The sequence below is a fragment of the Amblyraja radiata genome, chromosome 27 (assembly GCF_010909765.2).
Source record: "Amblyraja radiata isolate CabotCenter1 chromosome 27, sAmbRad1.1.pri, whole genome shotgun sequence".
NCBI lineage: Eukaryota > Metazoa > Chordata > Chondrichthyes > Rajiformes > Rajidae > Amblyraja > Amblyraja radiata.
In genome coordinates, this window is record NC_045982.1 from 5,628,961 (window position 1) to 5,641,671 (window position 12,711).

Sequence of the window (12,711 nt, forward strand, 5' to 3'; positions counted from 1 at the left end):
CCTATCTATTGCACTGGAGACATATGGACTATCTTTAAATAGGAGCCATTTATGTTTAGGCAAGCTACTGTTGGCATATTATATTATTTTGTCTAGATATATCTTGCAGTATTGTTTTGGACACTTGAGGGCGGTGATTAGATGCGCAGAGGGCCGTATACGTATGGGTTTAGTGGACAGGGAGTGATCAGACCAGCCACAGGGGTGGAGAGTATACAGCTCTCACCAGATCGGGGAGAACAGAAAGCTACAACTTGTATGCACAATAAGGAGAACCTGGTACATTCATCTCTTTGTTTGTACATCTACTTCAATAAAGAACCAATAAAGAGCTGGAAATAACGACGGGAAGCTCTATTCTTTTTGGTTTGCGTAAGATGACTCCTACTGACCCGTGTAGTAATGGCAAAGGAACGTGGACACTGGAAGAATTGGAAAGTTGCCATTACACCTCGCAATAAACGTTATTGCCTTTATCATGTATCTGTACACTGTGGATTGCTCACCATAACCCTGGACATTCATTGACATTGCCAAGTTCTCGACCCATAACATTTTGGGGTCACCACTGGTTAGAAACTTAAATATTGTGGCTATGGAAGCAGGTGTACTTCTGAATATCCAGCAATGGGCCACATTCCTGACACACAAGGGTCTTTATATAATCTACAAGCATATGTCGGGATTGTTTTGGAATGTTGCCTACCTGCCTGAATCCAACAACTTAGGAAAATTAACTGCATGATTTGCACCTCAGACTGAACATTAATTCTCTCAACCACCTGCACACATTATGTACCATCTACAAAGTGCAATGCAATTATTCATCCAGCCTATTTCAACAGCATCTCTAAATCTGCCAGTGGGGAGGAAGAGCATATGGCGATGACTAAACCTTTACATCCCCCTTTAAATCATAGCCCACCCTGACTTGTAGGTCCTTCATTTCTAGATCCGAAACTTGGAGGTTGCACGTGAAAGTTTAAATCAGATTTGGGAAAGGACATGCAGATCAGGCAAAACTTCAAGTTTACAAGAATGGAAGGCACCCTCATTGAAACTTGTATTACTTAGAAAAGGTTTGTCAGGGTAGATGTAGAAATCAAGTTTACCTTGGCTGGCATATCTAGAACCTGGGATTGGGAGTCTCAAAGAGGTTGGCAATTCAGGTGAGAAGAAATCCCTTTACACAGGTGTTGATGAATGACTACCCAAGAGGTATGTGGAGGTTCAGATTTGAGCATGTTCCAAGAAAAACAGGTTTTATTGGGTATTAAGGGATTTTAGGCTATTAGCATTAACGCAGGAGTGGCAATGAAGCAAAATGTCAGCCATGAGCTTAGTGAAAGGTGAAGGAGGTGCAACAAGTTAAATGTCTTGCTCGTACTGCTATTTCTTGCATTCCCACATGCCTGGCACGAACTGATGCACTGGAACTAGGACAAGTTTGGCTTTCATTGACTAGAGCTTGCACGGTGAAACACAGCCGTTCACTTAAGGATAATGACCAAACTGGTGAGTTTGTTCCGAAGCCGCAGCTATTCTGGATGAAGGAAGAACGCCATGGGGAAACAAATAGACATCCAAAATAATTCCAGGGTCACCACCCAGTAGATTCCTTTGCAGCACTGATGTATTAAAGTCAGGGTCAGGTCTTTGAATAAGGAACCAAAATTCTTATAAATTAATACTTGCTTCTCGTGCACCATTGTCAGACTGACGTTTATAAACTAGCACTGCAGCTCCAGTGTTTAGATACTTTTCTGATCAGACAGAAGTTGTACATTAGTTTTAAAGATCTCAGCAATTGCTCTCCAGTAACTGCATAGCTGTTTTTCCCTTGCATCTGATCAATGTCATTTGAAAGCAAAATAACACAACTTGAAGGGGGTATTATTGTGAGAGATTCTAAAGCTGGACAAAAGCTGCTCTATGTCCCCAGTTTGCTGTTCATGTTTTCTTACAACAAGCTAGGAAGTAAATGAGTGACTTGCCTGTTGCTGCCCCTGCTGTGCCTGTGATGCAGCCTGTTGGTTTGCTGAGTTGTTAGCAGCAGCTGCTGCAGCTTGCTGCTGGAAGAGATTCGCTGGGTAAACACCCCATGGAACACCGTAGTACTGAGGTGGAACCACTGCAGGGCCTAATACAATAAACAGGCACTCAATGACCAAGTTGAACATTTACATTTGCATTAAATTGAGTGAAAAATATCACAAGCCCGCTTTAAACATTTCAGCCAATGCATTTATACAATAGGCTTGCTAGAAATTGTACGCTCAGAGTTAGCTTTCATGTCTGTATATTCTTTCTCCTCCCCACCCCCCACCCCCCTCAAAACATAGCATCTGTGCCAAAGTTTTACTCAAACCACAAATACGTTTAGTTTGAGTTGCAGCCTCTTGCTGAAGCCAGATATAGGATTACATCAGGTGAACTTTGTACATTAGGACATGTTTATAAAAGTCAATACTGCATCATAATTTACACCAGCAAAGTTATCATAGACACAATTCACAAGTATGAATTAAATTCTCTTTAAGGTGATCCGTTGTGTAATGTGAAAAAGCCTTCTAGTTAATTACTTACTGAAGAAAGCAACCTTGCTTTGACAATCATGTTGCGCCTTTTCATCCCATGGTGCGAAACCAAACGCTACTAGCCCTGCTACATGCTGTTAACCTACATTAACCATTGAAAGTAGGGGAGGTAATGGACAGGCAACAGATCGACATCCTTCTTCAGACTGGTCTGAAATCAGTTGGAAGGGTCTCTGCCCAAAATGCCACCCGTCTATTTCCTCCCCAGATGCTGCCGGCTCTGCTGGATTCCTCCAGCATTGTTTGCCCAGGATTCTAGTACATGTCATCTCTCGTGTCTTTGTTAACCACTGAGTATTTTGCAGTTAAATTACAGAATTCGAGGCATTTACAGGCTTTTTAAAGAGGACTGAAATTGAAGTAGGAAATCCTTGAATAGGGTCAAGTTACATAAATTTAAATTAAATAAACTAACAAGTTTAGTGTCTAAATAAAGCATTTTTCTTTCCCAAATTTTTGAAATGCCGATCGATTCTATCTCCCCCTCCCTCTGTTAACTACCATCCACTTCTACCTCATCTCCAACAAAGAGAAAAGTTCTAATGAAGTGTTAACAAGGGCAATAATAATGGATTCAAGGCTTTATCAGCAAGATAGTTAGTCTGGCTCAGGTTCGAGTACAGAGTTTTCATTATTGAACACTGTTCTCAGTGAGGGCAAGTTTGTCATCATCGCCAGACTAACACCCTTACACTTTTTTGGGGGGAAAACCAAATGCTCTGGTTGTTTTCAAAGATACACAAAATTCTGGGGTAACTCAGCGGGACAGGCAGCATCTCTGGAGAGAAGGAATGGGTGACGTTTCGGGTCGAGACCCTTCTCTGGTTGATTTACTTGGAACAAATTTTGTGCCTGTGAATCTGGTTTTGCTACATTTGAAACTTGGGTGTTTTGGCTGGATGAGGCCTTAGAAATTCATACCACAAAACCTGTTGAAAAGGACATCAGTAGTTCAAGTTTGTCACAAATACAACAAACAGAATAGGGGCACATCATGTCATTGTGTTAAAATACACAGTGGTTGTACATCATCCCTGAAGGCCTCGGGTTAAATCACTTTTGGGAAGCATCCTTCCTGCCGAAGGGAATTTTTCAGATCCAAAAGCCACACACAATAAACGAGGCAGTAAATCGAACAATCCAAAAACGTAATTGAATTAGTCGTTTTTTGGGGGTTTATTTTTTAAACAGTATTAACTATGCTTCTGTGAAATCAACTCTTCTGTTCAATGCATCTTTTGAAAGGTACAGAGCAGTTAAATGACCACAATTCTAATATTTTCTGAGCTGGAGACAGAAAGAACAATTTTAACGTTTACCACAAACAAAAGCATTCAATGTGCTCAGAGTTGGGGATGCAACATTTCTTTGGTGCCCCTATTCAAAAAAAGAGCCCGAAAACCAACTTTTAAATACAGTTGATATATTAACATAACGAATAGATATGAAATAAAAAGAAAGACTCAAGAACACTGCTGACAAGTCGCTGAACATTTCTCTCTTCTTTTAAGAATTACTGGGTTACAATTCCTAGATCATGCAACTAATCTAATGCTGGATTTCTCTAAATGTGCTTTTTTTTCCTTTCATAACCTGTCATAAACCAGATTAAAGCAATTGCTTGCTGAGAAAAGGCAAGTTGAACTAATTCTCCTTCAATCATCTTGATCCTTAATGAAGGATTTGATCGAGGAACTATTGAGGAATCATAAGAGCAACCCCATTGAAAACATAAACCCAAACATGGAAAATAAATCCACGATATGGGTCAAAATTATTATTCCAGGCATGAATGCTTCTTATGGCAGGTCTCAAACGACTTGCTTTGTTGTCAAAACTACATGTGTTTGAATGTTCTCTCCTCCCTCCCATCATTTGCTATGAATTCACTGCTCAATCACCAACTATTCCATTTGCAGAATGATTACAAAATGACCCCCTACCCTAAACACCCTACAATGTGTGGCTTGGACTTTTAAATGGATAGGAATCAAATGTCAAGAAAAAACTAACTGTAAACAAGATAACTTGTTCCCAAATGAGATAAGGCCATTCACACAGCTTGCTTTCTCCACCCAGAAGAATGATTTTAAGATGGAATTCCTTTCTTCCTCATGCACTAATTCCTTGCCCTTACCTTCTATGGTAGGGGAACAAATATTCAAGCAGTGCTATTAATTCTCTTCATTCCGATCACTGAAATGAGTGAGGTTTACCTGCCAGAGTTGCAGCCGCAGCAAGCCCTGCAGTGTAGGGGTCTGTACCTGGTGGGGCAGCACTAATGATGTATGGATTGGGAACAAAGGTCGCTGGAGCAAGGCCGGCTGAAAACATACCTGTGAAACATCGGAACGAAACACATAAACCACGTGGAATCACATCTCAATCTAGTTTAAAACATCAATTGTGCCTATTCATTAATACCATCATTTCTGATTTGTGATTATTCAGTAAATTACATGGACTTTTAATACAAGTTAATACTGATGAACTTCAACCACAAATCAATGGCCTTTAGAATGCAAAGAATTAGACGACACCAGTGTTAAGTAACGATACAACAAAGACTTCTTCAGTAAATGATAGTATTCTGTTGAAGGTTTATATTCACAAGCATAAAAAAATGTTACATTAAAAAACAGTTGCATAAAAACTCAGGGTCAAATTTTAGCAAATACATAAAATGTAGCAAAAAGAAAACTGGTTAAAATTACCAACATGGTACATACCCACCCAACACAAGTTATTCATGGTTGAGTATTACTTAAATGTATTACTTCTAATGGCAATTACGTTGTTTTTCATTTGCTTAACAGCAGCTGTGATGGCATGTGCAATCAGCTATAATTCCACGATTCTTATTAGATACAAAGTGTATTACAACCAATAATGACAAAAATGTAACAGGATAATTCAGTTTCTGCTGCTTTAGTTGATAAATGCATGAAGTGCTGCAAGTCAGTCTGAAGAGCCACTCTTTGCAGTGAGCTTGCAAACACTGATAAGCCCTTAACAACCCCAACCCAACCAGCTCACATAACTGTACAAAATGTCCTTGAAGCAGAATGCTTTATAGTAGAGATCCAAGCGTGTCACCACTTCCCATTGCTTACATTGATTGCAATGCTTCACTGACAACATAAAGGACTTTATAATCTTAGTGCAGAGGTTAAGTGGTATCACGCTTGTCTTTTTTGAAGCATACTCTCAAAATTCACAAAATGCATTCTATTGCTTCTTGTGCACATAAAATACTGGACAAGACACTCAAGGTTTCTCCCACTGACCCTGGTTTTTTTTTAAATCATTTAAGTTGTATAAAACTATTTAATAAAGCACCACAGCACTACATCACCAGTTCCCTCCCACTGCCCAGTACTACAGCGGGGAGATTAAATCACATTTTCAAGGACTGTAACACAACTAATTGACAGTGGCGACATGATCTAATTCTGAAAATTCTTCAAAAGGAAAAGCTGCAACCGCAACTGAGCGAGGCAACAGTTATGTTTCAGAGGCCAACCTTGACAGTGAGGCAACAATTATGTATCTGGAGCCATTTTCCTCTCAAACCATTTACCAGACTAATTAAACATAGTAATCATAGTTGGAATATAGTGAATGTATCGGTTTCAACATGTATCTAGCAAAACGTTACAGGCAGATTTTAAATTCAACAATTCACTTACCCAGCCAACCAAATGCATTGCATTCGTCACTGCCTTGAGCATCATTGCTCAAATTTAATATGCCAAAATCTCTATGGATACCCAGTGGACCCAGAAGCCAATGAAGTAACATTAATGAAGTCTAGATCCCAATTAAATTTGGTTACCAAGAAACATTACATGTCATCTGAGCCAATAAACACTTCCTCCAGTTTACTGTCAACCCTTCTCAAGCCCATACATTAAATTGCCAATTACATACAATTACCAACAAGGTTAAGCACTCCTTTAAAAAGTTGGAAATTTATTCCGTCTGCCATCATATCTTCAGGTTAAGTGCTTCACATTTAGCAGTCGTGAGAATTATGAGAAGAAAAATCTGTGATTTTCAGCGAGGTGCACAATACATACAGAGGCGGTTTCAATAACAAGCCTCCCTAGCACAGGACTTACCTATGTGAGGTTGTTGAGCGGCTGCAAGTGCATACTGTTGCTGTTGTGCAGCTGTCAGCTGCTGAACCGTCAACGCGTTCTGTCTCTGGAAAAGCTAAACAGAATGAACGAATTTTACTCCGATGCAAGACTTTTATGCCAATACCAGTTTAGCTGCTGCTTTGTCCACTAATTTTCTATGTTGCTGATTTAGTTTAGTTTAGAGATACAGCGCGAAAAGAGGCCCTTTGGCCCACCAAGTCTGCACGGACCAGCGATCCTCACCCATTATTAGCATTACCCTACAAACACACCAGGGACAATTTTACATTTATACCAAGCCAATTAGGCTACAAACCCGTACGTCTTTGGAATGTGGGGGGGAAACCGAAGATCTCAGAGAAAACCCACGCAGATCACACGGAGAACGTACAAACTCCGTACAGACAAGCTCCCGTAGTCAGGATTGAACCCGGGTCTCTGGCGATGTAAGGCAGTAGCTCTACCGCTACAGCACCGTGCCATCCTAAACACGTGAAAAACTAACCCTCGATAAGAAACTGGGGAAACCTAAATGGGTTCCAAAAGCAGGGTAGTCAGCTTGAAGATGCCCTCTTCTGAAAGGTTTGCCACAAAACGTACTGTTAAAATAGCAACTTTTCACCAGGGGTACAAGAGTAATGGGAATCTGGTAAGTCTTGTTATGCATGGGAACAAAAATCAGTCTGAAGAAGGGTTTCGACCCGAAACATCACCCATTCCTTCTCTCCAGAGATGCTGCCTATCCTGCTGAGTTACTCCAGCAATTTGTGTCTACCTTCGGAGCAATAACCCTGTTCCCCAGTCACAATGACACAAGATCACCCAAGTCCATGGAGAGAGTAAACTTGAAATTATCCTCAGGCGGTTTCTCGATGCCATATGTTATCCACCCCAACCCCAGGGACTGAAGCAACAAGGATTTTCACTGATCAATCTCCCTTTATATTCCCGTTTGAGGAGTTTTACTGCTTCTTTTGGCTTTATTTTTTTTAAATTAAACTACCATAGTAACAATAGGTCCTCCAAATGTTTACTGGGAATTAATTTAGTCAACAAAGTGCATTCATCAAATTCACTTGAAACCCTTTAACTTTGGTTAACATGTACTTAGCCTCATTAATTACTTTCAGATCCACAGTTTTAAGGTTCACAGTAACTATGATTTTGAGCCAGAGCCATTTAATACAGAAGCTGACCCTTTGGTCTACCACCTCCATGCCACCAGTTTTGCTCATCTACACTAATCCGGTTATCCAATCTCTCCCCATAATTGAAGTTCTCCAATCCAAGCAACGTTCTTCCTATCATGCGGTGACCAGAACTGCACACAATACTCCTCACGCACCTATCCAGCGTTTTGCAAAGTCACAAAATTAATTCCCTACTTTGATATTCTTTGTTCCAACTAACATATTCAAGGGAGTTGCACATCTTCTTCGCCAGCTTATCTACCCATGTTGCCACTATGTACTATATTAAAACTATGCATAAACCCAAAGCGTCCCTGTACATCGACATTTACTAAGTGTCCCTTCATTAGGGGGCTTTCCAAAATGCATCGCCTTACAATTCTCAGTGTTAAATTCCACCCTCAGATGCACCAGCCAACTTTCCATCTGAACTACATCCCACTGTGGGATCAGACAATACTCCTCGCTATCCAAGACACCAATTTTTGTGGCATCCACAAAGTTACTAATCAAAACACATTTAACCCCATTCATTCCTTTTGTACACCACTGGTCGCAGTCTTTCAATCAGAAAAAGCAAACTTCCACCACAAACCTCTGCCTCCTTTCATCAAGCTAATTTTTGGATCCAGTTAGGCAACTCATGTGCTTTCTGGACCAACCAACAATGTGGGATCTTGTCAAGTCTAACTACAGGTGGGCAACTACAGTGCTCTTCATAATGTTTGGGACAAAGACCCATCATTTTATTTATTTGCCCGTGTACTCCACAATTTGAGATTGTAATAGAAAATATCACATGTGGTTAAAGTGCACATTGTCAGATTTTAATAAAGGCCATTTTTATACATTTTGGTTTCACCATGTAGAAATTACAGCAGTTTATAGTCAACCCCATTTCAGGGCGCCATAACATTTGGGACACAGCAATGTCATGTAAATTAAAGTAGTTATGTTAGTATTTTGTTGCATATCCTTTGCATGCAATGGCTACTTGAAGTCTGCGATTCATGGACATCACCAGTTGCTGGGAGTCTTCTCTGGTGATGCTCTGCCAGGACTGTATTGCAGCCATCTTTAGCATGTGCTTGCTTTGGGGGCTAGTCCCCTTCAGTTTTCTCTTCAGCATATAAAAGGCATGCTCAATTGGTTTCAGATCGGGTGATTGACTTGGCCACTCAAGAATTTACCATTTTTTAGCTTTGGAAAAACTCCTTTGCTGCTTTAGCAGTATGATTGGGATCATTGTCTTGCTGTAGAATGAACTGCCGGCCAATGGGTTTTAAGGCATTTGTTTGAACTTGAACAAATAGGATGTGTCGATACACATCAGAATTCATTATGCTACTACCGTCAGCAGTTGTATCATCAATGAAGATAAGTGAGCCAGTACCTTCAGCAGCCAAACATGCCCAGGCCATAATACCCCCACCACCGTGTTTCACAGATGAGGTGGTATGCTTTGGATCTAGGGCAGTTCCTTCTCTCCTCCATACTTTGGTCTGGCCATCATTCTGACATAAGTTGATCTTCGTCTCATCTGTCCACAAGAACTTTTTCCAGAACTCTGATTGCTCTTTTAAGAACTTCTTGGCAAATTATAACCTGCCCATCCTATTTTTGTGGCTAACCAGTGGTTTGCTTCTTGCAATTTCTTGTATTTGTGTTCATGAAGTCTTCTGCAGACAGTGGTCATCGACAAATCCACACTCCTGAATAGTGTTTCTGATCTGTCGGACAAGTGTTTGGGGATTTTTCTTTATTATAGAGAGAATTCTTCTGTCATCAGCTGTGGAGGTTTTCCTTGGCCTGCCGGTCCCTTTGCGATTAGTAAGCTCACCAGTGCTGTCTTTCTTCTTAATGATGTTCCAAACAGTTGATTCTGGATAAGCCTAAGGTTTGGCTGATGTCTCTAACAGTTTTATTCTTGTTTCTCAGTCTCATAATGGCTTCTATGACTTTCATTGGCACAACTTTGGTCCTCGTGTTCATAAACAGCAATAAAAGTTTCCAAATGTGATGGTAAGACTGGAGGAAAGACGAGGTGCTGAGAGCTCTCTTATACCTGCATTAAGGAGGCAATTAAACACACCCGTGTAATTACAAACGCCCATGAAGCCATGTGTCCCAAACATTATGGTGCCCTGAAATGGGGGGGGGGGGGAGACTATGTATAAACACAGCTGTAATTTCTACATGGTGAATCCAAAATGTATAAAAATGGCCTTTAATAAAATCTGACAATGTGCACTTTAACCACATGTGATTTTTTTCCCCCATTACAATCTCATATTGTGGAGTTCAGAGGCAAATAAATAAATGATGGGTCTTTGTCCCAAACATTATGGAGGGCAATGTATGCCCATGTCAATTTTCTTAGTTATTTTCCTTAGTTTCAACCTAGTGAGGCAAAATGTATAGATTTCCTCCAGGCAAAGGAAACTATCCCGTCACAGTTTTTCTAAACTAATCTTCGCCAATAATTTCCCTATCACTGATATACAGTTCACTGGCCTAAACCGAATTTGGCTTATCCAGCCTTCCGATACCTCACTTGTAGCAAATAGAGATAGCCGACAAATCTCCAGTATTCCGCTCGCTTGCTTCCCACAATAATCCTGGGATAGATCTAATCTAGCTTCGAAGATTTATCCACCGCATGTTACAATGCATCCAATACGCCATCTTCTTAGTGAGATGATCTAGAACAACACACCCCTCCCTGCTCTCACCATCCTCCATAGCCTTCTCCTTGGTGGATACAGATGAATGCATCATTAGAACACATTTAAAATATTAATATATTATAATTCTCAAATATTTAAGTTTTACCAACGCTGCAATCAGTAATCCTTCCTTAGGTTTCTGGAAAATTCAGCATGGAAATTTTGATTTTTAAGTTTAGTTTACAGATACAGCATGGAAAGAGGCCCCTTCGGCCCATGAAATCCATGCCAACCAGCGATTACCTGCACACTAGTTCTAGCCTAGACAAGGGAAATGTTTACAGAAGCCAATTAACCTACAAACCTGCATGTCTCTGAGTAATTGAGAATACATCCATCTATTTGGTTAATTCAGTGTTTGTATTTAAGGTGTTGCAGGAGGTTTTTAAACTGTGGGGACATGAGGCTGCCTGCCTTGCCTTAAGCGGATGAATCTGGATTCATGAAGTTTATTGCTTTGCAGACTTAAAAAAATTGTAAAGCAGGTTAGAATATAAAAGTTACAATTTCTAAAGAAAAGATGTGGGATATCACTCTTTACCATGCGCCAATAGCCAACTGAATATAAAGCCTTAGTTTGGATGGTGATGAATTAAACTCTAGTTTTGAATTGAGTAACTAATCTTTAATGGGTGGTTGATAGCCAAGGCACTCAGTGGGTCAAAGGGTCTGCCTCTGCACTATATTCATCTGACTAAAGCAGACATCACTTGAGAGCCTATAACTAATTACGAGGTGGTGGCTAACAGCAGCTGGTATGCACTCACTATTTCTATCCTCCTGACATGTCTGAATGCCAACATTGGGAAAAGGCCATCAGGCTTGGCGACAATACAAACCACAGCAGAAGAACAAGCTCACATGCCTGCTTGAACAAACAGACTGTTTGGACAGTGCAAGGAATTCGACATACAATGGTACCATGGATGGCCCACATCTTCAGGCTGGCACACAACCTCTCCACCAGTTCCTCACTGCATCCCAAACATATTGCCTTAAGATTTATAAAATCATGAGGGACATAGATAAGATGAATAACTATAGACTTTTCCTCAGGGTAGGATTGTCTAAAACTAAAAAGCAAGGGGTTGAACATTGGAGGAGAAAGATTTAAGGGGGACTGAAGGAGTAGCTTTTTCCAAAGGCTAACACGGAGCGAGCTGCCAGAGGCAGTGGTCGAGTTGGACAGGAGAGGTTTGGAGGGATATGGACCAGGTGTAATCAAGTGGGACCCGCTCGGTTAAGTGGGACCCGCTCAGTTCGGTAACTTGGTCGACATGGACGTGTTGGACTGACAGACTTGTTTCCTTATTGTATAAGTTTATGACTTTACTTCTTGGCTTCGATTTCAATGTTAAAATATTTCTCCACACACCAGCCTAAACCCAATACAGCAGAAAACCTCAGTTTCTACCTACCAGCGAAACAAAAAACACCGTCGCAATTAAAAAAACTATTTTAAAGAAAATGTTCAATAATCTCAAGTTCTGTAACTTCAGACCATTAAAAAAAAAAAAAAATAGCAAGGATATTTTAATTTAAAAACTCAATTCCTTGACAGCGTTCCATGTGCCTGGATCTTTGGAACTGCATTCCTGGAGGACACCACTTCATACGGGTACAAAAAGATGTGTTGGGTAAAAAGGAAGCCAGATGCTTCAGTTTGTATTAAAAGGATAACGTCTTAATTCTTCCACTGCAATTAGTGAACTGAAATGATTTGACGAGTTTCTTTAATTCTCAAACACACCGAGTTGTGCGGAAGACAAACTGACCTGTTGTTGTGAGGTGTAATCAAACAAGCTCACAGCAGCTGTTCCAGAATCCATTTGCACCTGACTGCTGGAATAATCAAATTGAAGAGAATCCAGTCCTACAGGTTCCATAGAATCCAAGGGCACATTCTGTGACTCAACGTTATTAAAGTCTTCTGTGGGCTTTACATTGTTGTTGTTGGCCATCTGACCCAGGCCTTCTGAATTGTTCTGATTAGGTCCGAGCAGGTCCACCACTTCACTTGGGGAGGTCTGACAGCTGCCAGGGGTACGGCTAGACA

General features: G+C 40.6%; 1 protein-coding gene and 1 non-coding gene across 9 annotated transcripts in view; both read right to left on the reverse strand.

Annotated features, from left to right (window-relative positions):
• Positions 1-12,711, reverse strand: part of pum1 (pumilio RNA binding family member 1) — an 86,861-nt gene that overhangs the window by 25,241 nt on the left and 48,909 nt on the right. For all 8 annotated transcript variants that reach the window (XM_033044984.1, XM_033044981.1, XM_033044982.1 and 5 more), the window contains 4 exons: positions 12,431-12,704; positions 6,719-6,812; positions 4,814-4,933; positions 1,995-2,140 (listed from right to left, as the gene is read on the reverse strand). In XM_033044984.1, coding sequence (XP_032900875.1) covers positions 1,995-2,140; positions 4,814-4,933; positions 6,719-6,812; positions 12,431-12,704 — 634 coding nt within the window. The remainder of the gene's footprint in view (positions 1-1,994; positions 2,141-4,813; positions 4,934-6,718; positions 6,813-12,430; positions 12,705-12,711) is intronic.
• LOC116988678 lies at positions 3,199-3,276 on the reverse strand. Its single transcript, XR_004416029.1, has one exon. It is a non-coding gene; the product is annotated as a small nucleolar RNA SNORD103/SNORD85 (small nucleolar RNA).